Source organism: Macrotis lagotis, chromosome X (genome assembly GCF_037893015.1).
Source record: "Macrotis lagotis isolate mMagLag1 chromosome X, bilby.v1.9.chrom.fasta, whole genome shotgun sequence".
NCBI lineage: Eukaryota > Metazoa > Chordata > Mammalia > Peramelemorphia > Peramelidae > Macrotis > Macrotis lagotis.
In genome coordinates this window covers 622,289,165-622,316,615 of record NC_133666.1, presented here as the reverse complement: position 1 = coordinate 622,316,615, position 27,451 = coordinate 622,289,165, and the positions used below count along the sequence as shown (strand labels likewise).

At 38.9% G+C, this 27,451-nt stretch overlaps 2 protein-coding genes across 3 annotated transcripts; both read left to right on the top strand.

The window, feature by feature from the left end:
- The first annotated feature begins 418 nt into the window (after positions 1–418).
- On the top strand, positions 419–18,665 carry LOC141500185 (calmegin-like). Its single transcript, XM_074203176.1, is given in 4 exon segments — positions 419–620; positions 9,463–9,576; positions 11,228–12,996; positions 12,998–18,665. Coding segments are annotated over 2 exon segments (1,812 nt in total). The 5' UTR covers positions 419–620; positions 9,463–9,576; positions 11,228–12,195; the 3' UTR covers positions 14,009–18,665.
- A 6,146-nt stretch (positions 18,666–24,811) lies between these two features.
- CCDC166 (coiled-coil domain containing 166) lies at positions 24,812–26,859 on the top strand. Of its 2 annotated transcripts, none has more exons than XM_074199530.1 (3): positions 24,812–24,942; positions 25,268–25,691; positions 25,960–26,859. In XM_074199530.1, the coding sequence occupies exons 2-3, from the start codon at positions 25,278–25,280 to the stop codon at positions 26,770–26,772; spliced, it is 1,227 nt and encodes a 408-aa protein (XP_074055631.1). In that variant the 5' UTR covers positions 24,812–24,942; positions 25,268–25,277; the 3' UTR covers positions 26,773–26,859. The 2 variants fall into 2 exon arrangements, with proteins under 2 accessions (XP_074055631.1, XP_074055630.1); XM_074199529.1 differs by having other exon boundaries at positions 25,268–25,715.
- Positions 26,860–27,451: the final 592 nt, after the last annotated feature.

The window sequence follows — 27,451 nt, the reverse complement described above, 5'->3', positions numbered from 1 at the left end:
GGCTATATGACCACTTGTCACTAATGTGGCTGAAGAATTCCTCTTTGGGTCTGGATGGGTTGAAGAGTTCTGGGGTGGCTTTCAGCTTGGGAATGCTCTGATGCTCTCACTCCATCTTTTGTCCATCTACTTTCTCATGTGCCTTACATTTATTTTTGTCCATTCCCAACACTGTCTTCTTGGCACCTCCTAGTTCCCAAGTCCCTTACTTCATACCTCCCATAAGCTATTCCTTTATCCTGCTCCAGTGGATTCAGTCCTGAACCCCAATTCTTGGTCTAACTGACAGCATAGATAGGGGCTTTCCTCAAGAGAGGTTAATTTAATATTAAAATAATTCTTGCTACTGTGTCCAGATTATGACTCTTCTCATGTCATCAGGCTAATGTTATCAGAAGAACACAGTCCCAAGATGAGGGGTGGGGTTTGAAGGCTGGGGATACAAGCTCCAAAGGAGAGCAAAAAACATAACTGTGTCCATAGAACCAACTTCTCCAGGGTCACCCAGGGGCCCAGGACATAAGTGGATTTCCTGAAGTGTGAGGACAGTGTATAACTCTGTGCAGGACAAGTTACAAAGATAGAGCAGTTACACAGCACAAGTCAGTGGGGCTTATAAGGTAAGTCTATCTTCTGTTATTAGTTCTCCTGCCACTCCTTATTTTGCCTGAGTCCAACCAGGTTCTCCCTCTTGGGAGATATCAATCTCCCCTAAGTCCCAGAGATCTAAGCCTCCCTCCTCACCATGCAAGAAATCCCTATGCTATATTTATCCTTAGTTGAGAGATTCTCAAGGGCTAAGGCAATCAGAACAGGTTTCATAAAGGGAAGGCTTGAAGAAAAGGAAAGAGCCAAAAGATGAAAGTGGTAAATTCAGGGCATTTTAGGCTGAGGAAAGAATATAAGCAAAAGTATAGAAGTGAATGGAAATGAACCTGGAAAAAGAGCAGAGGAGGACTAACTTGGGTGGAATGGAAGGTAGATGATTGAGGGATTCACTTTCTAAGCCTTCACATTATTATGAGCCTGCCTTGGTAAGGTGTTATGGTACTCTGATGCACTGACATGTTCTTTCCCTGCCATAAATACCATATTTTTCCCCTCAGGTTTAATGAAGTTTGTCAATCCTTCAAACTTCTTTCTCTCCAGCTTTCTCATCTTCCTGTTCTTTGAGGAATTGACCTCAGGTAGGAATATTTACTTCTTTCTGGTTCCCAGAATTTATTAGATAGGCTCTGAAGGACAAGCCTAGAGAGATTTTTGCCTTCCCATTTTTTACCCCCATTACTTTCCAAGTAACCAGATTCCTCCCAGTTTCTCTTCTCTCCTTCCTGAAACCTTCTAAAAATCCTTATCATTCTGATCCTTCTTCCTTGATTCCCTTCATGGACTCTGTCCCTTTATCCATCCAAATGCCTTCCTCTCTCCCATTATAGATAGGTTCTCCACTCCCAGTTTCTGCATTTTCCCTCTCTGAGCCCCTCTGTTTTCTTTCTTTCTTCTCCAATAGAGCAATTTTCAGTGATTGGACCTACAAAACCTATCCAGGCCCAAGTAGGTGGAGAAGCAGCTCTATCATGTCACCTTTCTCCCCAGGAGAATGCACAGCACATGAAAGTGATTTGGTTACAATCACAACAAATCGTGCATCACTATGAAGATGGGGAAGACAAGTTTAGAGACCAAAATCCAAATTACCAAGGGAGAACAGATCTGGTGAAAGATGCCATCACTAGGGGAAATGTCACCCTCAGGATTCAGAAAATTAAAGTCTCAGACCAAGGATGGTACAAATGTCATTTTAACAATGATTCTCATCAAGAAGAAGCTATTGTGGAGTTATATGTCTCAGGTGAGGAACTTGGAATATAGTTCTAGAAATCTGGTGCTCCTATATGAAGAGTTTTTTCCCTATCTACATCATGACAATTTGGGGCTAGTGAGCAGAGAAGGCAGTGGAGTCCCTACTTGGGAGTCTGAAACACAGTAAGAAATTGAAAACAACTTTGCAATATTAGTTGCCAGAGATAAATAAAAAGGAAAGAGGAAATGAAGAAAGAGAATAAGAGAGGGGACATTTGTAGTAAAAGAGAAAAATGGAAAATATCATAATATTGGTATGAGATACTTGATTTCCATCTTTACTGAAATCTGGTAAACTCCATCAACAGCAAGTTCCTCTTCTAATAGTTTAGCAATTCTATCAAAAAAATAAAAGGAAATGAAGTTAGTCTGGCATTACTTATTCTCAGTGAAGCCATGCTGGAACTCTCTATAATCCTTTCCTCCTTTTCTAAAAATTTACCAACCACCTCTTTTAGTTTTTTTTTCAATTTTCTCAGCAAGATAAAGTTCATTAGACTATTATTTTAGACTTCCCTTTCAGAAAATCAGGCTTCACCAATCTTATGGTACACACTCCCCTTCCTGTGATCTTTCAAATATTACAGAATATTAGTATTTAGATATTACACTGGTCAGTGCTTTCAGGTTCATCTGGGTCAATTGACTTGAATTCATTAGGTACTATCTCACTATCACCTTAGACACTTTGACCTTCAGTTTTTTGCCCAAGACAGTCGTTGGCCATTCTTTTTGGTTCCTTCTGATTGGGTTATTGGTTTCCAAGTCACAAGAAATGAACAGTTTACAAACATTTTGATAAAATGAGGGAAAATTTCTCTTAGATGTATGGGAGGAGGTTTGTGTGTATGTGTTCTTTTCAGGAACCTCCATTCAACCTCCAGCTGAGCAGTCATTGTATAAATGTTCTCTTCCTTCCCTTTCTCCTCTATTTTATTTCCTCCCATTCCTTATTATCCTGATAGGAATTAAGTCTCCCCTCCATTCCAGATCACTTTTTCCCCTTCAACAGATTTTTATATGATATATCCATTAAGCCCCTCACCATAGAAGTTGCTGATACCTTGGAGTCAGAAAATTTTGAATTCAAATCTGACTGACTAATGCTACCCTGAGCAAGTCATTAAGCTCTACTTGGCTAAGGTTCCTCAGCTGTAAAGCTCAGTCATTTTCATTCATGTCCAATTCTTCATGACCTCATTCAGGGTTTTCTTGGCAAAGATACTGGAGTGCTTTGTCATTTCTTTCTCCAGCTCATTTTATAGTTGAGGGAACTAAGGCAAACAGGGTTGAGTGATTAGCCCATGGTCACCTGACTAATAAGAGTCTAAGGTTAGATTTGAACTCAGATTCTCCTGACTCCAAGTCAGATGTATCCTGGATACCCATGTAAATAATAAAAACCTATCAAAAACTTAGTAAATATGTTTTAAAGAATCTCCTGAGATTCAGAGTAGTTAAGTAAACTTTTCCATGATCAGGTTTAAAATCAGAGACGAGATTTGAGTCCTCTCTTTCTGGCCTCAAGTCTAGTATTCTATCCAATAAGGGATACTGCTTATTTTCATAGGAGTCTCTCTTCATACTATGATGCAGTACTGTATCCTCCCTTTTACCTAATCTATTCTTTTTGAACCTGTACTTTTTAATTCACTGTATTCCCATCATGGGTTATATCCTGTTGGATTTCAATAATACCTACTAGGCAGGTATGTTTATCTCCTTGGATTAAATGTTCGAGTTACTATACTATACTAGGAGTATCAAGATATCTGAACTTATGAACTTTATGAACTTATGAACTTTACTGCTGCTCTTCTATGCTCTTCACTATTATTTTTCCGACTTGTATAGTACTTGTTCATCCCTCTGGTGTTCACTGTGGCAGTTTGGTGGAGACAGTTTACTCTCTCTCTCTCCATTTTCAGTTTAATACCCTCTTAATAGAAACATATTTTCAGAAAGAAATATAATCTTAGGGGCAGCTATAAAATCTTCCTATCTTCCTAGTTCTTGCTATATTCCATTCCTGACCACAGGTCTATTATTCTTATATATTTTCTTGTTATTTAGAAATCCAGACCCCCCCCCCATTCACAGTTTTCTCAGGCAGACTTGAGACATTCAGAATTGATTTTCTCTTCTGAATCTCCCCATTTTAATTTATTTCATTCTTTTTTTTTTTTTTTTTGGTTTTTGCAAGGCAGTGGAGTTAAGTGAATTGCCCAAAGTCACATAGCTAGGTAATTATTAAGTGTCTGAGGTTGGATTTGAACTCAGGTCCTCCTGACCCCAGGGCCCATGCTCTATCCATAGCACTTCCTAACTGTCCCTCCCCATTTTAATTTAATGATGAATGAAAACATCACAAATGTCTAGAACTCTATCATTCTTAGAAATATAAGTGACTTCTAGTGGTATAATGTGTGCCCATATAAATTACATCATTATCGATGATGAACAGTAGTTATGAATTTGACTTTGTCTCAGGGCATCTAGGTGGCACAGTGGATAGAGCACTAGCCCTGGAGTCAGAAGGATCGGAGTTCAAATTTGGCCTTAGACACTTGTCACTGGCTAGTTGTGTGACCTTAAGCATGTCATTTATCCCTGACTGCCTTGCATCCAGGGTCATCTTCAATCATCCTGATTCAAATCTACCCACTGGCTCCAGGTGATTCTGGAGGAAAAAGTGAGGCTAGTGACTTAGCACAGTAGCCCCTCACTCAAATCCAATTTACTTGCTTGTCATGACATCATGATGGCGTGATCTTCTTTGAAAACAAAGGACAAACTTCACCTATTGTTCCTTCATCATATCATGGACGAACACTTCAAGAAGAAAATGAACCTCTCTATTAGTCATTTTAGATTGATACTCCTCAGCAAAGACTGTCCAACCACTACTATTTATTTCCACTTTCTCTGCTATGGACTAGAAGACTCTCATCTAGGAGAATCTGTGGATCCTCATCAACATTCCCTGGATCATGAAAAGTTGCTCCACATTTCATGGCAAGAATTTCATATCCATTATCTAGATTTGAATGCTTGATAAACTCTTTCCTTTACTATGGTGTTCTTTATATTCCAACTGCCTTTCATAGGCTATTGATACCCTTCTATCTCTTTGGAATTTTGTTTCCAATTTTTTTCTCCCATTAAAACATTTCCACTCTTTCAAGAGATTTTTCATGCTGCCTGAAAAACTAGAAGAGTAAAGAGGTTACTTTCAATAACTCTTGCTTCTATTCATGCAGTTAGTATTAGTTGACTTTTTGAGAAAATGCAGTCTTTTCCCTACAAATTACAGCAATTTTCCTCAACAGATGCTAAAACTAAAATCCTCAGTTCTTTATTACTCTTATTACTATCTCTCCTAAGTTTTCTCAAATATTCACTATACCCAGGGTTGCTAAGCAGATTTATTTCTTTCCTCCAATTATAGGCAATCAAAATGAGTTCGATCTTTAATTAGTATATTGCTGCCAAAACCCTAATGCAAACAGAAGCTGCCCTCAGCTTTTATCTCTGAGAAAATCTTAAGCAGAAATCCAACTAATGGTCACTTCTCACCTCATTCTTTCTCCTTTCTCCTATCTTCATCTTTTGGTTCTTTGCTCTACATTCTGGTCAAAACCCCAGAATATCATCTGTGAGGCATAGCAAGAATTTCATAGCCATTATCCTAGATTTGAATGCTTAATAACCTCTTTCTTTCCTTTTCTATGGTATTTTTTATATTCCAACTGCCTTTCATAAGATTTTCCTCTTTTTTATTTTCACTTATCTGATACGGTTTATCCAGATGCCCTTAGTTTCAATTAAATGTCCTAAAAGTCATTTAGTCTGGGTCTATACTAGGGCTGATAATTTGGGTCAGATCATCTTGGGATAGAGGGCAAATATGACACAAGTTGCATTTTGGCATCATGGAAACTCAGAGCTAAAAAAAACCTCAGAGGTCATCTAATACTTTGAATAAGGATCCATTCCACAGAATCACTGACAAGTGGTCAAATAATCTCTATTTAAAATCCGCCTTAGGAGAAAAGTAGAGGATATTTTCATTGATCCTCTGATTATATAGTTCCCAGTTTGGTTCCCAACCCTCCAAACCCTTGGTGCCAGTTTATCTTTTCAATGTTTATCTTTGTGACAAAGAGGGAGGAAAATTGGAAATAAATTAAAAGACCTATGTATCTCATTAGCAATCTTGTGTGACCATAAACAAAACATTTCTCTGAACCTTGGTAATAATTCATGTCCTACTGATCTCAAAGGGTTGTTGTGAAAAAAGTGTTTTGTAAATTATAAAATGCAATTAAGATGCATTTTATTATTATTAATGTCATTTCTAAAATCAAGCACCACATCCAAATATGGTACAACCAGAATAGAGGATAGTGAGATTATCCTTCATTCTGGAAAAATCTTTTTATTACTTAAATACTCATCTCTCTGTAATCCCCTCCATGATGAAAATTGCAACCCAGTATAATACTCTGTATTGTATCAAAATCCTGATACTTTCAACCAAAATAAATTTCTCTGTTTTATACCTTGCATCATTAAATAAGATTATGTCTATTTTTGTGCCTTCCAAGGAATCTTGTGTGATTTTGGTCTCTGATGGGGGTGAGACATTTTGTTAAAAAAGAAACTTAAAACCATGTTGTATTCTACCAGATTAAGTGCTTTTTCATAATCATAATCAACTATCAGTAAGTCCAGTAGCATTCCATATTTTCTACATATTTTGGTAATTTGAAAAGTCATAAAGATATGATCCATCATTGGTCCAAATCTTCCTGCTCCCTACTAACTCCCTCATCAAGGATGTCCTTGATTTGAGTGTACATGAAGTTCATAAATATTGTATATAGATGTGAAAGTCAGTTGAGAGATGGAAGAAAGCTATAGGATGATGATAATCAGGGATGGTAGTAGGGAGAAGGAGAGTTTTTTAAAGATTGGGGAGGTTTGGTTGGGTTTTGTAGGCAGAAGAGAAGAAGCAAGTAGAGAAGTAATTGGAAATTCTTTGACAAATCAAGCAGAGTTAGGTCTTTCTAGGTTATTTTGACCTATTTTTTAGCAATGGAATTGCTTCTGTATAAAATTATTATAATCTTTCTATTAATGTAGTCTAATGGGCTGCCATTTGTCAGAAAGTTATTGTTCCTAGGTAATGTTTAAACCATTTCCTCTTAGGTGAGGAAGCTAAGCAAACTATGCTACCTTGGTTGACCATCTTCACTGGGATCATTATTGCAGACTGGGTACTGTCATTTATCCTTTCTGTGGTTTTCATCCTACAAAACAGAGGTAACTATAAGGGGGAACTGAGGACAAGGGTTACTCTCCAGTATACTGGGAAGGTCTGAGCAGGAAGGGCAAGAAAAGTCAGTCACAGTTTCTCATCCATCCCTCAGTCACTGATTACTTGACAGTACACCTCCAACCATTCCTTCCAAAAAACTTCCCAGAGATCACTCCCTCTGGACCCCCACTATAAAGTTACTCCACCCAGCACACCTTTCCTCTCGAGGTCATTATTTTACCCTATTCCCAACTTCCCTGGTTCCACATATACACAGTACTTTATTAGAAGAGGAAGCCTGAGAGGTTTATGAATTCTCATCCACCACTAGTTGTTCATCCTACGGTCACAGAATCACAGAATTTCAGCATTGAAATGGACCTCACTAGCAAGCTAGTGCAATCCAAATGCAAAATGAAGTACCACTTTAACATACCCAACAAATGATCCATCATCAAGAACTCAAAGGAGGAGCAACTCACCTCTTCTCAAGGTGACCCATTCCATATACTTGGGTAGCTTTCATTATTAAAACAAACTTAAATTTGTTCCTTTGCAATCCTTTATTTTGAGGAATCAAATAGAATAAGTCTAATCTCTCTTCTATGGAATAACCCTTCAAAAACTTGAAGACAATTCACATGTGCCCCTGAATCTTTTCTCCTTCAAATTAAATCTGCCCAGTTCCTTTATGTGATCCTTACATGGCAAGGACTCAAGACCTTTCACTAGCCTTTCTCTAGACATTCAAGAGATTATCAATGTCCTTCTTAGAACACAGTGCCTAGAAGTGAGCATTATTCCACTCGAAGGTTAGTAAAGGACAGCGTACAGGAGCATGATTTTCTCTGTGGTCCTGAAAGCAGTCTCAATGTAGTCCAAAATCTAACTGGTTTCTTCAACTTTCACATCATACTCATATTAAATATTCTGTCCACTAAAAACCTGAGGTCTTTTTCAGATAAACTGCTGTCTAACTGAATCCTGTTCTAGCCTAGATTTTTTTTATCATTATTCCCCTTCATGCATGTTATAAATGAATGAAAGAAAAACCTGCTAGAGTGAGAGAAAATTGTACATTTTATTCATGAATCTTGCAGGATACAGGTACCTCATCTAGCATGAGGCACAAAGTAGCATTCGAACATCAGGTAATTTATAGTCTTCAGAAACTCCCCTCCCTCTTGGATTTTCATAGGCTCTCAGAGTTTGAGTTACAATCTAAGAGGTCCACCCATTCCATGACATGTCCCTAATATGATCCCTCCCCACATCATACGATGCATGATATGCTAATGAACCCCAATTGTCACCAGGGGGTGTGTGGGATAATAGTCAATTACCTAATTTCCCAAACTCAGTTGCATTAGGTCAAGATCTCTAATTCATTCTTGACCCTCAGAGGACAAGTTTCTTCTAATCTTGGGCTTGTGATCTCTGGAATGGGATTAGGAAAACTCTCCCAGTTTTGTGATTGGTTGGGGCCATTCCCCCTTTGTAATGGATTCCTGAGGGGCCCCCTCCACCCCCTGTGAAGACCAACACCCTACATTCCTCACAATGCATTATATATTCCAGTCACACAGAAATGTTCTCTAAACTTACCATACTATTTCCTACCACCAAGTCTTTATACCAGCATTTTCTGGATATAGCATTCATTCCTTATTCACTGTTTCATTATCAAATCCTTAATTTCCTTCAGAACTCAATCACTTTTATTCAGCCAATATGGATGAATGTGGATGAAGCTCCATATTCTATGCAAAGTTTATGCTATGTCCTAGTGTAGGGTTATAGATTTCTTCAACCTCAATCTGCAGAAGAGAGGGCTTTACAGACATGGGGGACAGACTGGACAAAAGCATAAAGATGGGAGGTGTAAGAAACAGTATGCCTAAGTGATAGAGTAATATGTTTAAAGGACAAAAAGGTAGGATAGGGCAAAGCTGAGAAGAGCTTCAACTGCTAGATATAGAAATTTGCTGAATAGAGAAGTAACATAGACCTTGACTTTAAGAAAAATCACCTTGACAATTCTATAGAGGATAGATTAGAGAGTAGTATGATTTGATAAAGGGAGAACAATTAGGCAACTATTCAATTATATTCAAAATATGTAAAAAAATACAATGTAATTTTAAAAGGATAGGCACAGCAAATTTTATTGGGGGGAGGACTTAAAGAGAAGTTTTTTCCCTTAATTGACAGTTAGGAGAAGTATGGAGAATAAGGAAGATAAGAGCTGTTACTATCACACCCCTTGTGGTTTCTTTCAGAACATGTTCTCCAGCTCTTTTGGCCATGGGAATTAAATGGAATCCTGGCTGTGACTTCAGCATTTGAAATTGGCCTTGCCATTTGTTATCTGTGGGTCTTGCACAGATGTGAAGGTAAAGGACTAGGGGAAGATGGAAAGGAGTTACAGGGAGGGGAACAAGATGAAAATAGTGCCCAAGGCTCCCCAGTTCCTATGCTTCCCCTAATCATCCCAGTCCCTGACTTAGAGTGCTTTGTGTAACACTGCCTTAGATAAGTGCATATCAAGGAGTCTGAAGACTGCCAGATCTGTCGAGGAAACAGAAATCCTTGACCCAGACATTCCCAGGACAGAGTTCCAGCTGATTGACCTTGGGGTTTGGTCCCCCCAGGATTTCTTTACAGAGAGAAGTGGAACTGGATGGACTTAATCATTTGGATAATCTTCCTGACCTATGTTGTCCTCTCTGCTGTTGAACTTGGAATTGAAATCCTATTTGTCTTCTGCCTATTTCTATTATATATAACCTCTCCCTTCTGCTCCTGCACCAATGAAAAGGTAATATGAACCTGAGAGGATATGTTGTTCTCTCCCTCCTTTTCATCCATCTCTCCTCTTTTTTTTCCTCTATCACTTGCTCTCCCTCTAATTCTCCTCCCTGACTTCATCTTTGTCTTTCTCTATAGAATTCTTCTCTTTTGTTTGTTTCTCTGTCTCTATCTCTGTGCCTCTCTCTGTAGGTCTGTCTCTTTGTTTCTCTCCAACTGTTTCTCTTTTTTCTTTCTCTGTCTTTCCTTCTTTCTGACTGTCCTATCACACTCATTCTCACTGTCTCTCTCTTTCCGTGTTTCTCTCCCCCCTCCCTTTTCCCCCTTTCCCCCACCTCCCCAATCCCCATAGCATAAGTATCCTTTCCAACTTGATCTCCAGTGAAAACCAGGATAGATTTGATATTCTGCCCCCTGAAAAGCTTCTGCTATAGGGGGAGATGATGGGACCATTGTCTCTGAATCCTGGCACTAATATTCATTGATTATGTGACTTCAAGCAAGTTTCTCTTATATATCAATAAGCTTTTATTAAGCACCTATTCTGTACCAAGCTCTGTATTAAGTCAAAGTATAACTAGGGATAATAATAGCAAAGATAATCATTGGAGGGGGTGATCCTTTGTGGTTAAAAGAAGTATTGGCTATGGATTCTAGAAAATTACAAAAGACCATGGGAAACTTTATGAGGCATACATAAAAAAAGAAAGGACAAAATGTGCACATTTGGGGGATGTACACATAGAGGATTCTCTAGTATGTCTCACTACATCATGCTCTCAGCCTGAACTAACCCTTCCCTTAAGATGTTGTATTTATAGGAGAGTGTGCCCCAGGTTTAATGTGAAAAATACTTTATGTGAAATATTCCAATAATATCTTCTTGGTAAATGGGATATCACTTTTTTGATCCAGTGGCCAAGCCCCTAGAGTCTTGTGAAGTTACTAGAGGAATTAACCTCTCATTGTCAGGAAAAATTCCTTAATACTTATTTTAACATTGTGATTATGTTTTGGGGGTCATTGATTGATTAGTTGATGGATTTTGTGACTATATCACCTGAGATGAGGAGGACAGCTCCTTATCTTGCCTAGTAACCTATAAGATAGCATTAGGAAGAGAAATTCTAGGAATTAAACAAAACATCTCTCCATGCTTTTTATCAAAAACAGGTGCTGAAGATGAGGGACTGAGAGGCTTATTGAATGCATTTCTGGTCTTGTGTCTTTCTCTAGATGGATGAGGCATATCATGAAGAAACATAAGCATGCTGACTTTACCACTAAAGTATGACTGAAGTAAGAGCTCGAACTACTTTCTACTGATTTCCCTCCTCCGTTGGATCACAAGAGGATTCCTTGAATTTCAAAAGAAATTCTTTATCACCTTATCTCCTATGGAGAGTAAGCCCTGCAGAATGTGTCTCCCTGCCTTAAATCTCTCTCCACTCAAATCTATCCTCCATACCATTATCAAGATACTTTTCCTAAAATTCAATGGCCAGTGACATTAGCTTTCTGGTGGTTTGTCACAAAAAATAGCTATCTCCCAACTTTCTCCCATGCATGGCATGATCTGGTTCCTCACCTCCATCTCCTAATTTCCCTGACTTTCTTCCAGTGCATCCCAAAGGCCTTTCCTGGTCCTTCTATCCATCCCCCAACTGCTCTTATTTTCCTTCTGAGATTACTCTGTAAATGTCTTGTATCTACAATATTGTCTCCCCCCATAGAATGTGAGCTCCTTGAGGATGGGAACCTTATTTTTCCTTTTGTTTGTATTCCTACTGTGCATAGCTCAGTGTCTGGCACATAGTAGGTATATAATAAATACTTGTTGATTTGACTTGGCTTCTTCCTACATTTCCTGTCTTCTTAACATTGTACTCCTCCTACCCCATAATCTAGCTCTCCTGGACTGGTCTTCCAAATTCCAATCTCAGTACTCTCTCAGAAATAGCTCCTGGTGCGGTAGATAAGAATGCTGAGCCTGGAGTTTCCGGTCTCAGACACTTACTAGCTGTGTGGCCTTGGGCAAGTGATTTAACCATTTGTCTCAGTATCCTCATCTGTAAAAATGAGATGGAGAGGGCAGACGCTGTTGAGCGGCCGGCGGTGGCGACTTCGGTTCGGTGGTGGCCGCCGGCCGGACAGCCGGAGCGTGGCCGCCGAGGGGCCCTCCGCCCCGAGCGCAGATTATCAATATGCAATTCCAAGGGTTTTGGTTGTGTTTGAATCTTCTGACGTTCACCTTAGTAAAAGCAGAATTGCATGATGAAGATGTTGACATGGAAGATTTTGATGAAAACTCAGAACAACTTATGACCAATGAAGATAAACTTCCCCCAGAGGTTAAATACAAGACTCCTCAACCTATAAGAGAAGTATATTTCACAGAGACCTTTGATAATGGAATATTGACTGGGTGGGTATTATCCAAAGCAAGGAAAGAAGACACTGATGAGAACATTGCTAAATATGATGGAAAATGGGAAATAGAAGATTTGAAAGAAAATAGAGTGTCCAGTGACAGAGGATTAGTTTTGAAATCACAAGCAAAGCATCATGCAATATCAGCTCAATTATCAAAACCATTTATTTTTTCAGATAAACCTTTGATAGTTCAATATGAAGTAAATTTTCAAAATGGTATGGATTGTGGTGGAGCATACATTAAACTTCTAACAGACAATGATTATTTGAATCTGGAAAATTTCTATGATAAAACACCTTATACCATTATGTTTGGACCAGATAAGTGTGGAGAAGAACATAAACTTCATTTAATCTTTAGATATAAACATCCTAAAACTGAGGTTTTTGAAGAGAAGCATGCTAAAGTTCCAAATGTAGACCTGAAAAGGTTTTTTTCTGATAAGAAGACACATCTTTATACACTTGTGATGAGCTCAGATAATACATTTGAAGTGTATATTGACCAAGTGGTTGTAGAGGATGTGGACCCTCCGATCAACCCTCCTAAAGAAATTGAAGATCCCCATGACAAAAAAAACTGATGATTGGGATGACAGACTGGAAATCCCTGATAACACTTCCATTAAACTAGAAGACTGGGATGAAAGTCAGCCTGCCCAAATAGCAAACCCTGATGCATTTAAACCTGAGGGCTGGCTTGATGATGTACCAGAATATATTGAAGATCCTTATGCTGAAATACCTCCAGACTGGAATGAAGATATGGATGGTAAATGGAAAGCCCCTCATATTCCTAATCCATTATGTAAGACTGGGTGTGGACAATGGCAACATCTCATGATCGATAATCCAAAATACAGGGGGAAATGGGAACCTCCAATGATTGATAACCCCAACTATCAGGGAGAATGGACCCCGTGAAAAATTCCAAATCCACATTATTATGAGGATAGAAATCCATTTCTTCTAAGTTCTTTCACTGCTCTTGGCTTAGAACTATGGTCAATGACATCTGATATCTACTTTGATAATTTTATCATCTGTTCAGATAAGGAAATAGCAGATCGTTGGGCTGAAGGTAGTTGGATGGTGAAAAAATTGGTAGCAAGGGCTAATGAGCCTGGTGTATTCACTCAGTTGCTGACTGCTGCTGAAGAGCGGTGGTGGCTTTGGATCACTTATGCCTTGACAGCAGGGCTGCCTTTGGTCTTGATTGCTTTATTTTGCTGGCCAAGAAAGAAAAAAAAAAATGAAGATGCAGGGTACAAAAAAACTGACATACATAAGCCCCAGACAAAAGGAGCCCTAGAACAAGAAGTGAAAGAGGAAAAGGCAGCCCTAGAGAACACTACAGACCTGGAAGAGGAAAAAGAAAATCAAGATGATGGTGAAATTGAAAAAGAAGATGACAAAACTGAAGAAAAGAGTGAAGAAGAAAATGAAACTATGGAAGGTCCAGAAGAAGGTAATAAATCCAACAAATCTGGATCAGAAGATGAGATGAAAGAAGCTGATGAAAGTACAGGTTCTGGAGATGGACCAGTAAAATCAGTACGTAAAAGAAGAATAAGAAAAGACTGAAATACTTCCAAAATTTTTTTTAATTCCTGAAAGAGAAATTTGGCATGCCATCATAAATATGCCAATCATTGGACTTGACTCTTTCTCCACCTCCTGCTCCCAATAGCCAGTCTCTTTATTCTTAAATATTTCTTTAATCTTCCTTTTGAGGAGAAACGCTTTCTGAAGTTGTCTGGTGTTTTAATTTAAAATAAAAGAAAAATGGCAAGTTGAATAGCAGATTTAAGAGCATAATATCATTAAATTTTATTTAGTCATTTGGAGGTAACTTTTAGTTCTTTAAAACATGTAACAAATGAATATCTTCTCCACTGCAATTGGACAGATTAGTTTGTGTTTTGCATTCAATGAAAATGGGAAAACTGAGCATAATTCAATTAGTCATATATTGCCTACTCAAAAGTGGGATGGGGTTTTTGATTGTACAGAACTAAATGTAATAAAGATTATTTTGCAGTTGTATTTGGTTCTCAACAATTTAAAGTATTTGTTCATGGCCTACATTTACCTAGTTTGTGTCAAGTTTATAGTTATGGTCAGTTGTTAACAAGTAAATTTGTTAAATTACTATAAATTATTATAAATAACAAGTAGTAATTTAAGAGGTGCTTTGTTGACAGACAAGTTGACTTTATGCATATTATCTTTCCTTTTCACTGTGCCATCTAGGTCATTAACCTAAACAATCACAAGAACATTAGCATTGCCCTTTGTCCCCATCACCTTTCAGAGGAAAGTTAGCCCTTACCCAAGTTCATCACTTACCTGTACTTTGGAAACAATACACCAAATATTTATTAAGTGCCTACTATATAATCCTCCTATATTTAGTCCAACTCATACCGAAACAGAATCTCATTCTACATCAATATTGAAAAATAACCACCAAAACTCCAATTTGAAGATACTTAAGTTTATTTTTTGCTTCATAAGGCAACTCAACCCACTTTCAGAGAGCTTTCAAGGCAAGGAAGATTCCTTGTGGAGGGCAGCTTCAAGCCAGGAAGGTTGAAGGCCAGTCACTTTTGAATTCAGATCATTCATTTGACAGATGCTGAGGATGTGGGTGCCTAAGCAAAACTATAGTGCTTCAGACAAGCCCCTTTACAGGCTTGCTAGAATATGCCCCCCCCCAAAATAGTTTGAAGAACATTGATAAGATGGTGAATGTCCATAAGAAGGAAATCAAAATGATGAGCAGCCTTGAATGCATGATTTAAGAGGATAGGTTGAGGGGCAGCTAGGTGGCACAGTGGATAGAACTCCAGCCCCGAAGTCAGGAGGACCTGAATTCAAATCCAGTCACTTAATAATAACCTAGTTGTGTGACCTTGGGCAAGTCACTTAACCCCATTTCCTTAAATAATAAATAAAAAAAGATAAAAGATTGAAAAATTAGACATGTTTAGCCTAGAACAAAGAAGATTCAAGGGGGACAGGATTAAGGGTTGCCAATGAAGGAGGGATTAGCAAGCTCTGTTTGATATGGCAGGGGTGGCAAGAGGGAGGCAGAACCAGGAGAAATGAGATCAGTTTAGACTTAATATAAGAAAAAAACTTTCTAACAATGAAAACTGTCACAAAGTGAGATGAATTAATTCAAAAGGTAGTAAGGGTTCCCTTCCATGGTGCTGTTCAAGCAGAAACTGGACAACCACTTGTCAGGTATGTTATAGTGGGAATTCTTTCATATATAGACTGAACTAGATTAGGAATTATTCATCTTTTTGTGCCATGGAACCCTTTGGCATTTGGGTGGAACCTATAGAACCCCCTTCAGAAGAATGTTATTGGAAGCATAATTAGGGTTCAATGACTTGCCAAAAACTCACATGATTAGTATCTGAGGCTAAATTTGGACTTAGGTCTTCCTGACTTCAGGGATGGTGCTCTCATTTGGGGTTATCTTCAGTAGTCCTGATTCATATCTGGATCCAGATGACTCTGAAGGAAAAAGTGAGGCTAGTAGCCTAGCCAATCATTATTGAGAAGACCAAAATGACATCACTATATTTGAGATAAATTATAGTGTGTTCAACTGTGGCTGATCAGATCAAGATGAGCTCAGAATACTCTACCACAGGTCAGGTACAAATAGTCCGTGTGAATATTTGGGTGGGTACCCCAAACTTATGTCACGTTTCCACTGATCTGTTTCAATTCTGCCTTCCTCATAGAGCGCAGCACACTCACTGATGAGGGCACGCCACACTGGGCGGTCCTGAGGCAGTGTCTCCCATGCTGTATAATCAATTCTAAAGTTCTTCAATGAGACCTTCAGGGTGTTCCAGTATCACTTCTTCTGACTCCCTTGTGAGTACTTGCCCTGAATGAGTTCTCCATAAAAATAGCTTTGTTTTGTTTTCAAGCATGTTGGCAAGCATATGTCTAACATTCTAACATCATGTCTAGTCCACCATAGTTACACTCTCTGTAGTAATGTTGGGATGCTAGGCAGTTTAGCTCGAGAAAGGACATCAGCATCTGGTATCTTCTCCTGCCAGGTGATCATCAGAATCTTCCTAAGACACTTTAAATGGAAGCTATTCAATTTCCTGACATGGTGCTGGTAGACTGTTCAAGTTTCACAGTCATATAGCAATGAGGTCAGCACAACGGCTCTGTAGACCTTCAGTTTGGTGACCAGTCTAATACCTCTTCTCTCCCACACTTTCTTTTGGAGCCTCCCAAATACTGAGCTAGCTCTGGCAATGTGAGTGTCAACCTCAGTGTCAATATGTACCTCCCTGGAAAGAACACTGCCAAGGTAAATGAACTTGTCCACAGTACTCAAAACTTCTCCATTTGCTGAAATCAATGATTCTACATATGGATGGTGTGGCTGACGGAGCACCTGGGTTTTCTTGGTATTAATTAAAATGAGCAAAAGCAGCAGAGAATCAGTCCATACTTTGTTGCATCTCAGTTTCAGAGGCTGCATTGGGTCTACAATCATCTGCAAACAGAAGATCATGCCCCCAACACTACTGGGTGACTGAATAGCCCTTTTAAGTATCACTGCTAATTTCCTGATAAGGAAGGAGCTAGAAAAGGTGCCCTAAATATTGTCTGCTTAAGCAACCCTAGCCTGATTACCGCAGCAGGTGGGGATCCCTCAGTGTGATGGAGACACAAAAAAATGTACAAAAACTTCTTCAAATAGGGAACAATAGGGGCAGCTAGGTGGCGCAGTGGATAGAGCACCGGCCCTGGAGTCAGGAGTACCTGAGTTCAAAGCTGGCCTCACACATTTAATAATTACCTAGTTGTGTAGCCTTGGGCAAGCCACTTAACCCCATTTGCCTTGCAAAAACCTAAAAAAAAATAGGGAACAATAGAGATACAGGGAAAGTCAAGAAAAGCAACTGCTCCCCAACCATGGTTATAATGCTTCTGTAGGTATGCCCTTCTATTTGTGTGCCTTGACCATTCATCTATGCTCCCTAATGCATGATACCTAAGAACATCTACTCTTCTCATGATGATGTGCATCTGTTGAAGAGCATGTCCAAGGTTTACTGAAATAAAGTTCTAATGCTTTTTTATTACTATGTCATTTAATTAAAATATGCTACTTTGAACTGTGTGCTGGCAAATAAAAGTAAAAACATCTGGAAAAAACAAACTTTTGTAGTCAAACCACCCCAGATGATTTAAATACATAATAGTCAGATTAGTTTTTACAAAGAAACATTTACTTCAAAGAAATAGCAAGAACAAATAGAAACAACCCCACTCCCACCCCTAAAGTCTGAGACACATTGGAATGAAGCAATTCAATGACTTGTACAGGGTAATATAGCCAATACGCATTGAAGGCTAGACTCAAAGTCTTGAGTATCAGGACACTTATCCTCTGTGTCCCACTACCTCCCTCTCAAACATTAATTTACTTATCTGTGAAATGGCAAGGTTGGACTAGTAATTATCAAAAGCTCTCAAACTTTATGGTTTTCTAGGGAAGCAGTAGAAGCATGTATAAAAAGAGCATGAGGGGGGCAGCTAGGTGGTGCAGTGGATAAAGCACCAACCCTCCAGTCAGGAAGACTTATCTTTGTATAGAGTGTAAATTGTTGGTCTATACCTATTGTTTTTGTTCCAGCTTTTCATTCATGTCTGATTCTGGATTTTCTTGGCAAAAAATAGTGGAGTAATTTACCATTTACTTCTCTAGCTCATTTTATAGATGAAGATCTGAAGTAAACAGGATTGAGTGCTTTGGCAGCAACCCATAAATTTTGTATGCTGGTGTCATTATTACCATTATCTTCAATGAAATTATTATTTCTAAGATTTATTTTTTGATCCATTCATTCTCTTTTTTAGATTTTTGCAAGGCAATGGGGTTAAGTGATTTGATCAAGGTCACACAGTTAGGTAATATTAAGATTCTTCTGACTCCAGGGTCAGTGCTCTATCCACAGCACCACCTAGCTGCACACACACACACACACACACACACACACACACACACACACACACACACACAGCGCAATTCATTCTTTAGGATGAAATTTTTAAATTTCCAATTAATTTTTAATCTATGCTGACATAGTTCTTTATTTTGTTTAATTTACATTGCATTGCAGTCTGAATGGTATGCATTTAATATTTCTGCATTTCTGCATTTGATTGTGAGGTCTTTATGCCCTAAAATGTCGTCAGTTTTTGTTAAAGTGCCATGTACAACTGAGAAAAAATATATATGCTTTTTATCTTGATTAAATTTTTCTCCAAAAGAATTTTTCTAAAATTACATTCATCTCCTTAATGTCTCATTTTTATGGTTAAATTTGTCTAGTTCTAAGAGGGAAAGTTGAGATTCCCCTCCAGTATACTTTTACTGTTTCCTCTTGTAATTCATTTGACATTCCCTTGAGGAATTTGGATACCAAACTATTTGGTGCATAAATATATTGATATTACTTCCTCATATTTGGCACCTTTTAACAAAATACTGTTTCCCTACTTATCTATTTAAATTGGATTTATTTTTGTTTTGCTTTGTCTGAGATCATGGTTGTTATCCATATTTTTTATTTGTTTACCTGTTTGCATACCTGGTAAATAGATTCTGCTCTAAACCCTTGTCAACAACATATAGTTGAATTCTGGTTTTTAATTTATTCTGCTATTCAGTTCTAATTTATGAGTAAATTCATCCCATTCACATTCACAGTTAAAATGTGTATTTATCTCCATCCTATTTCTCTCACTCTCTCTGTCTGTCTGTCTCTTCCTCGCTTTTTTTTATCTCATTCTCTCTTAGTCCCTCCTCATTCTCTCTCTATCTCATCCATTCTCAATTCACCCTCTCTTCTTAACCTTACCCTCTTCTGTTCTCCCCTTCCACTCCTACTTTCCTGAAGGGTAAAAGAGAGATTTTTAATCTTCTTAGTGTGAATGTTTCTCCTTCTATGAATCAATTCCAATGAAAGTAAGATTAAAGCAAGACCCCCACCCTTTCCCTTCTACTATAGAAGCTCTTTCTTTCATGTGTCTGATATATAAATTTTCCCTATTATTCTCCTCCTTTCCTTTTCTCTCATTGAATTACTGGGGAAAAACTGGAAGAAGTGCATCATAATAAACTCATATATATATATATATATATATACCTAACTGGCCTAATAATAATAAAGTCCTTAGGAGTTATAATATTATCTCGCCAGAAAGGCATGTAACCAGTTTAGCCTTATTGAATCCCTTATAATTTCTTTCCTGTTTATCTTTTTTATGCTTCTTTTGAATTTTGTATTTGAAAATCAATTTTTTTCAATTCAGCTCTGGTCTTTTCATCATGAATGTTTGAAAGTTCTCTATTTCATTAAATATATTCATTTTATTCCCCTTAAGCATTATGCTCAGTTTTATTGGATTGTGATTCTTGGTTGTAATCCTAACTCCTTTGCCTTGAAAAGGCACATTCCAAACCCTCATACCCTTTAATGTGAAAGCTGCTAAATCTTGTGTGATACTGACTGGAACTTCACAACATTTGAATTATTTATTTCTGGTTGCTTGCAATATTTTCTCCTTAACCTGAGTGCTCTGGAATTTGACTATAATATTCCTGGGATTTTTCATTTTGAATATTTTTCAAAAGATGATCAGTATTTTACTCTCAGATTCTAGGATAGCAGGACCAGTTTTCCTTGAAATTTTTTTAAAGATGAAGTAAGCTTTTTTTTTATCATGACTTTCAAATACAGTAATTATGAAATTATCTCTCCCCAATCTGTTTTCTATGCCAATTTTCGATTTTTCTTCTATTTGTCATTCTTTTGACTCTATTTTATTATTTCTTAAAGTTACATGGAATCATTACCTTTATTTGCATTTTCTTAAGTGAGTTTTTATATCCCCTTTTCCATTTAACAATGCTGATTTTTAGGCTGTTTTCTTCAGGGAATTTTGGTGACTTTTTTACCATTTGATCAATTCTGTTGTTTTTTTTTTAGGTTGTCATTTTCTTCAGTATTTTTGGTACCTTTTTTTACCAAGCTATTGATTCTATTTCCTAATTTTCTTTCATCACTCACTTCTTCCAGTTTTTCCCCAATCTCTCTTATTTGATTTTTTAAATCACTTTTGAGCTCTTCTAGTAATCCTTATTGTCTATCTAAATCAGATTTTTCTTTAAGCTTCTGCTGTATTGCTGTTTTGACATCTTTGTCTTCTGAATTTATGTCTTGATCTTCCCTATCACTCTAGTAACTTTTTATAAGCTGTTCATTGTTCATTTATCCAACTGATTTCTTGACTTTTAGCTTTATGTTAACATTGGATTCTGCTTCTAGGGAAGAGGGTATGTCCTAAGCATTTAGTTTTTCATACTGCTATTTTCAGAGCTAGTTCTGGAGGACTGTTAAGTTTTTAATGCTTTCAAAGTGGTACAATCTAAAGAGAAGTGTGATCACTATTCTTCTGGACTGTGCTCTGCTCTTTACTTAGAAATGATCTTTTCCCCCTATGGACACAAATACTAGTACTCCATTTGACCCTGGAATTGTGACCAGGTTTCCTGTTCTTCTGTAGTCACAAGCAACAGCATTTCTTTCTCCTTTGAAACTGAGACCAAGGCCCCTACTCCCTTGTAAAGGATCACTAGCACTTTTCTCCACCCTATAACTATGACCAGTGCTTTTGCTCCCCTGAAACCATATGTGCTAATGCTCCTCTTTGACCTAGAACTGTAATTCAGAATTGCATATGGGAAATGCAACAGAGTCCTGAACCCAGTGCCAACCAAAGGTTTCCTGTAATCTCTTTCTGACCAGGTATCCACATACCCTCTTACCACTGTGTACTGAAAGATTTCAAAGCTCCTTTTGCCACTGTGGTACCCTTAAGGCATTGCCATGCTTCAAGGCTGACCACAACTTTAGCGTGAACAACCTTTTCTTCCAACCTCCTAAACTATCTGGTGTTGCTTCACCTCAAGCTTTTATTGGTTCTGCAGCTCCAGAATTTGATTTGAACTGTTGTTATAAATTTGTTAGGAGAGTTCTGATGAATTCCAGCCTTTTCTCTACCATGTTGGCTCCAACCCTACTTTCTGTTCTTCTGAGGAGAAGGAATGAGTAGTTGCTATTCTTATAATTGCAGAATTTCAGAATTGAAAGAGACCTCAAAGACAATCTAATCAGTTGATAAACATTTATTAAGCAATTACTGTGTGTTATTTGGTTAACAATTTCTGGGAAAAATCAAAGGCAGTCTGGCAGAAGCAAGGTCTAGACCACCATCTTTCAGGAAAATAATGTCAAAATGGATCCTTAACTGAGACATAAAGGGAAATGTCATAAGTAAATTAGAAGAGCATAATATTATCAATATTATCAGATTTATTATTAAGAGATTACACTTAGTTTTGCTAAGTAATATTCCTTGGAGTTTCTATTTTGGGATCTCTTTCAATAGGTAATCAATGTATTCTTTCAATTTCTAGTTTACCCGCTGGTTCTAAGATAGCAGTGCAATTTTTATTATTTCTTGAAAGAAATAATCATGACTTTCAGTTAATGCAATAATTCTTAAATAACTCTTCTCAATTTGTTTTCCAAAACAAAAAGGGGAAAAGACCTGTATAAAAATATTTCTAGCTGCTCTTTCTGTGGTGGAAAAGAATTGGGAATTGAGGTGATGTCTATCAATTAGAGAATGGGTGAAAAAATTGTGATTAGTATAAGAAATGACAAACGAGATGCTCTCAGAAAACTTACCATTGGGACATAGAATGTGGGCATGCTTATTATGGACAACCTGAAATCCAGTAGACCTGAAATATGAACAGCTCTTGTTTCAAGATAACTCAGCAGATATCATATCCAAACAACAGCACTAGGAAGGCTAGCAAATGAAAACCAGTTTATCAAAGTAGGAGCTGGATACACATTTTTCTGAAATGATTATTATCATGAGGAACACTGAGAAGCTGGCATAAGTTCCTCAACTAAATTAATTTAATAAACAAGTTTGTATGCCTCCCAAAAGGAAGGAATGACAGGCTCATTATAATGTGATTGTCACCTGCAGAAAACTATCATGCCACCATCATAAGTGAATATGTTCTTACCATGATGAACACTGATGAGATCAAAGGAAAATTTTAGAAGATATTTCACATTTTCTTCTACTTTTTAATTCCTTTAAATTTGTCTTATTGTTTCTTGAAGTCTCATGGATTCATTAGCTTCCATTTGCCCAATTCTAATTTTTAAGGAATTCTTTTCTTCAGTAAAATTTTGCACACCTTTTTTCCCATGTGATCAATCATGCTTAATGGGGGGTTCCCTTCAGTGAAATTTTGTCTACTTTTTCCATTTAACCAGATCTGCTTTTTAAGGAGTTCTTCAATTCAATGAATTTGACCCATTATATTTTTAAAGTATTTTCTTCAGGAATTTTGTGCCTTCTTTATCAAAGTTGGCTCTTTTCAAGATTTTCTTGTATCATTCTCATTTATTTTTCTCAATTTTTTACTTCTCTTATTTGATTTGCAAAATCCTTTCTGAACTTTTTCAGGAATTCTTATTGGGCTAAAACAACTCCTATTTTTCTTTGAGTGTTTGGATTTTGTTTTGACTTCATTGTCATTTTCAGAATTTATGTTTTGTTCTTGCCTGCCATAGTAACTTTATAGGATCAAGTTCTTTTTTAGTTCTTAATGTTTACTCATTTTTCTAAGCTATTTTTTAACTTTTACCTTTATTCTAAAGTTGAACTCTGCTCCCAGAGTGGAGGGAGCACTATTTCATGCTTCAGGTTTCTTGGTACTGCTATTTTCAGAACTAGTCTATAGAGGTTCTATAAATTACCAATTCTTCTAAGGTGGTACTTTCTAAAGAGATGTGTTTTTACTACTCTCTTGGCCTATGATCTAGTCTGTGAGCTGTCTTTTCCACTGTGGAACTGTGACCAGGTACTCACCCCCCCTACAACTATAAGCTTTCTGTTCTAGTGGCCCTCCTTGCTCTGGGACTGTGACCCAAATCCCTTTGTTAGCAATACAACAGAGTCCTGCATCTAACCATTAAAATGATCCCTATAAACTGTCCAACTTTATTTATCATCTGCAGATTGAATGCTCCAGAAGCCAGTACCAGTTGTCCCCAAAGCCTGTTTGCCAGTTTGTCAGGAATCATCTGAGCTGTACTGTGCTCTACTCTTATCCCAGTGTAACCAACCCTTCTTGCCAACTTTCTAAGTTATCTTGGTCTGGAAAACTGTTTTGCCTTGTCCTTTTGTGAGTTTTGTCACTCCAGAATTCATTTTGAGGTGCCACTTTACAGATGTTTAGAGGGGAATTTAGGAGGGCTCAGGTGAGTCAGTGTCTTTTTTCTGACATCCTGGCACCATTCCTTTCTACCCACTACCTGAAACCCTCTGAGATCTATATTCATGCATTAATGATTGGGACCTGAAGAAACTTGAACTCCAAAGACATATGGCAGATGCTTGTTCTTCAAACTATCTGATTCTCTAATATCTGTTCTCCAGAACTTGGGTGGGAAGTAATCATTTAAAAACTTAAGTTTGTCTCAAGTCTATAATTTTCCCCCAAGAAAAGGGATGTAGAAAGGTATTCAATACTCAATGTATATTTGATCCTGGAGAAAATAAGGAGTCACTGGAGTTTATTGAGTAGGCACATGATATGGTAAGAAAATCACTTGGGCTATGTGAAGGATGGGATTGGGAGACACTTGAACCAGAAAGATCATGTAGGAAACAATTAAAAAAGATTAGATGAGAGGCAATGAGAGTCTTCACTGGGATGTGGCCTATGTTAACACAGAATCCTGACCACCACTGTCCTGATCTTTTCTTCCCCCTCTACCAATAGAAAGCTTCCAAAGACATTTAACAACCAAGTGGTCTTTTATGGGACCCATAATTCTTCTATTTCAATACTTCCAGTACTAGGGAAACATACCCACAAACCTCACTGAGAGTCTCTTCTTGGTGATATATACATAATGTAACAAGACCCCACAGGCATCCACATGAAAAAGTACACTGAGGGGCAGCTAGGTGGCGCAGTGGATAGAGCACCAACCCTGGAGTCAGGAGTACCTGAGTTCAAATCCCGTCTCAGACACTTAATAATGACCCAGCTGTGTGGCCTTGGGCAAGCCACTTAACCCATTTGCCTTGCAAAAACCTAAAAAAAAAGTACACTGATCACTGTATTACCAGGGATTTGTGGGGATAGTGAATAGAGCCAGAGTCTAAGCTGATGCAATAGTAATAATGATGTTCAGAGAGTCTTGGAGTTCCTTTTCCCTTCTCTATAGCAACAGAACTCCAAACCCTTCTAAAAGGACTGACCGTCAACATTCAGAGGAAAGGATCTTTCAGGTAGTGAATAGCTGGAAAAATGAGGTGACCCATAAACTCAACCAGGCTCCAGCCAGACCAGGATAAAACAGGTCAGCAGTTCCAGACCCTTGGATATCTGTCTACTTCTTCCTCCTTTTGAGACCTTACCCACTTTCTCTCAGGCACACGGGAGTGAAAGGGTTGATCCTGGAGAACTTGAGTGGGGATAGAGGATGAGATGGGATGGCAGGGAGACGGAAGAATGACCATAGATTGACAGGAAGCTAAATGGTGTGACTTTGGAGGGTAAGGGAGAGTGGGGTAAACAACCTCAGGGGGATAATGCCAAAAACTCAGAGTGATGGGTGAAATGATCCTAGAAGGATGGAAATGATAACCTGGGCAGTATCCCTGAGGTTTCACATGTCCCCGCAGGTCCCACTCCATGGCCTCAAAGAAGAAAAGCCGCCGTGGTATGGGAGGCACAGGGGCCCCAGAAGGCATGGATATGTCATTGATGTCAGACCGTGCCCAGTTTCTGCAGAAGGAATTTAAAGCATTATCTGAACAGTTAGATAGCTATGAGAAGTGTGTGCAGAATATGTTATGGGAGAACAATTTCCTGGACCAAGAGGCTGTCAGGCTACGTGAAGAAAATAGGCAATATGCAGCTTATGTTACCTTGCGGGCACAGCGCTGCGCCAACGTAATCATCACACTAGACGCACAGAACCAAGCAGACTTGGCCCTGGTGCGCTTCCAACAAGAAGAACTCACTGCTCTCTATGAGGGTCGTGAGGGCGCAGTTCGATCCCAACTCACAGAGATGGAGGCCCGCTCGGCCAATATGGCATACCAGGTGGAACTGCTACAGCCCTTCAAGGTCAATGCCCCATGGGTGACTGGGTGGGGCCCACCTGGGGGCTGGGGAAAAGGGAGAAGAGGCAGATGAAAGTGCAGATGATGAGCCTTCATGGCTCAATGGGCCTCATTGTTCTTGTCTCCATATACTTATGGGGATGCTGGCTCAAAGGTCTGGACAGGAGACAACCCGTATAAACTAGCTACATAAAGGGGCTATCCCTGTCAATACCCTGGGGTTGACTATGGCCCCCTGACCCCACCAGGAGCTACAGCTGGAGCAGCTGGCCAGGATCAAGGCCCTAGAACGAGAGTTGCTGCACATGAAGGTCGAGCACACCCAACTGTTGCACCGAGTGAAAGGACGCTTCCTGGAGGACAAGGCTGCTTGTGAGCGGGAGGCCAGGCAGCAGCTGCAGTTGTTGGTTCGCAAGACAGAGCAGGAAGCCTCTCGTTGCCTCCTCAAGCACATTCAATCCATCAAGGCTGAGAACAAACATCTCCGGCAGGAGCTCCTGGAGCTGCTGCTCCGGACCAAGCTGCTCCATGATACTAAGCAGGAGCTGCTAGAGCAACGGAGATGGTTACAGCAAGAGCATGAGGACACCAGGGGCCTGGCCAAAATCCATAGCTGGCTTCACCGTGGTCCAAATGGGCCCCGACTTTGGAAGCCACCACCTGGTAGAACCAGCTCCACTTCCCCCTCCCCATTGCTCACATCTTCCTCCCCTATGCCCACCTCTCCAACCTTGCCCACCACCTCATCCACATCCAAAGACTTACCCATGCTCCAAACCTCACTCATTTCCTTGGGCTCACCTTTGCCCGCAATCTCACTCCCATCCCAAGTTTCTCCAAAAAACACTGCAAAGTCCTCTATACTGTCTAGTAATCCAGATGCCCCTGTTCCTGTCCCCACAACCCATTTTACTGAGTCTCCAACTCCAGGGGGACCTCATGAAGTTAGGTCTCCTCGGTCCCCTTTACCGAACCATGACACTCCCCGTGATGAGTCTAGGGAACATGAAACCAAAGGCAGGCCCTTGGGGGCCACAGAGGGTGGGGGAGGGGGGAGATGAGGAAGCAAGTAAGAGTTTCTACTAAAGGTCTATGTCATGTCCCATGTCCTGCCATTTATTATCTATGTATAAGCTTCTGCAATTTGCTACCCTTCTCTGAGTCTCATTTCTTCATCAGTAACAAAAGGGAAGTGGGTCAAATGATCTTTAAGGTCCCTTCCAGTTCTAACATTTGATGATTCTAGGCTTATTCTTTGTTCATTTATTCACTGATTTATTCATTTTTTGTTTGTTTTTTTGCAAGACAATGGGGTTAAGTGACTTGCTCAAGATCACAGTTAAGAAAGTATTAAGTGCCCAAGGTCAAAGCAGAACTCAGGTCCTCCCCCCTTCCAGGGTCAGCATTCTATCTACTAAACCACCTAGTTACCCCTTACTGATTTATTCATAATATGGATTTGGTAGATAGCTGGACCAGTAGATAAAGCACTCTGGAGTCAGGAAGGCCTGGATTCAAATGTGGCCTCACACACTTACTTACTAGCTGTGTGACCATGGTCAAGTCAATCCATCTCTATTTGCCTCAGTTTCCTCATCTGTAAAATGGGAGTAATACCTAGCTTGCAGAGTTGTTGTAATGATCAAATGAGATATTTATTTAGAAAAGGTACCTGGCAAATAGTACACACTATATAAAAGTTTATTCCCTTTGCCTTTCTCATTGAGCCAAAAAATTGAA

Coding starts and splice junctions, on each gene's coding strand:
- CCDC166 (XM_074199529.1), top strand. CDS start 25,278: ATGGCCTCAAAGAAGAAAAGCCGCCGTGGTATGGGAGGCACAGGGGCC. Junction 25,716..25,959: donor AACTGCTACAGCCCTTCAAG/GTCAATGCCCCA, acceptor TGACCCCACCAG/GAGCTACAGCTGGAGCAGCT.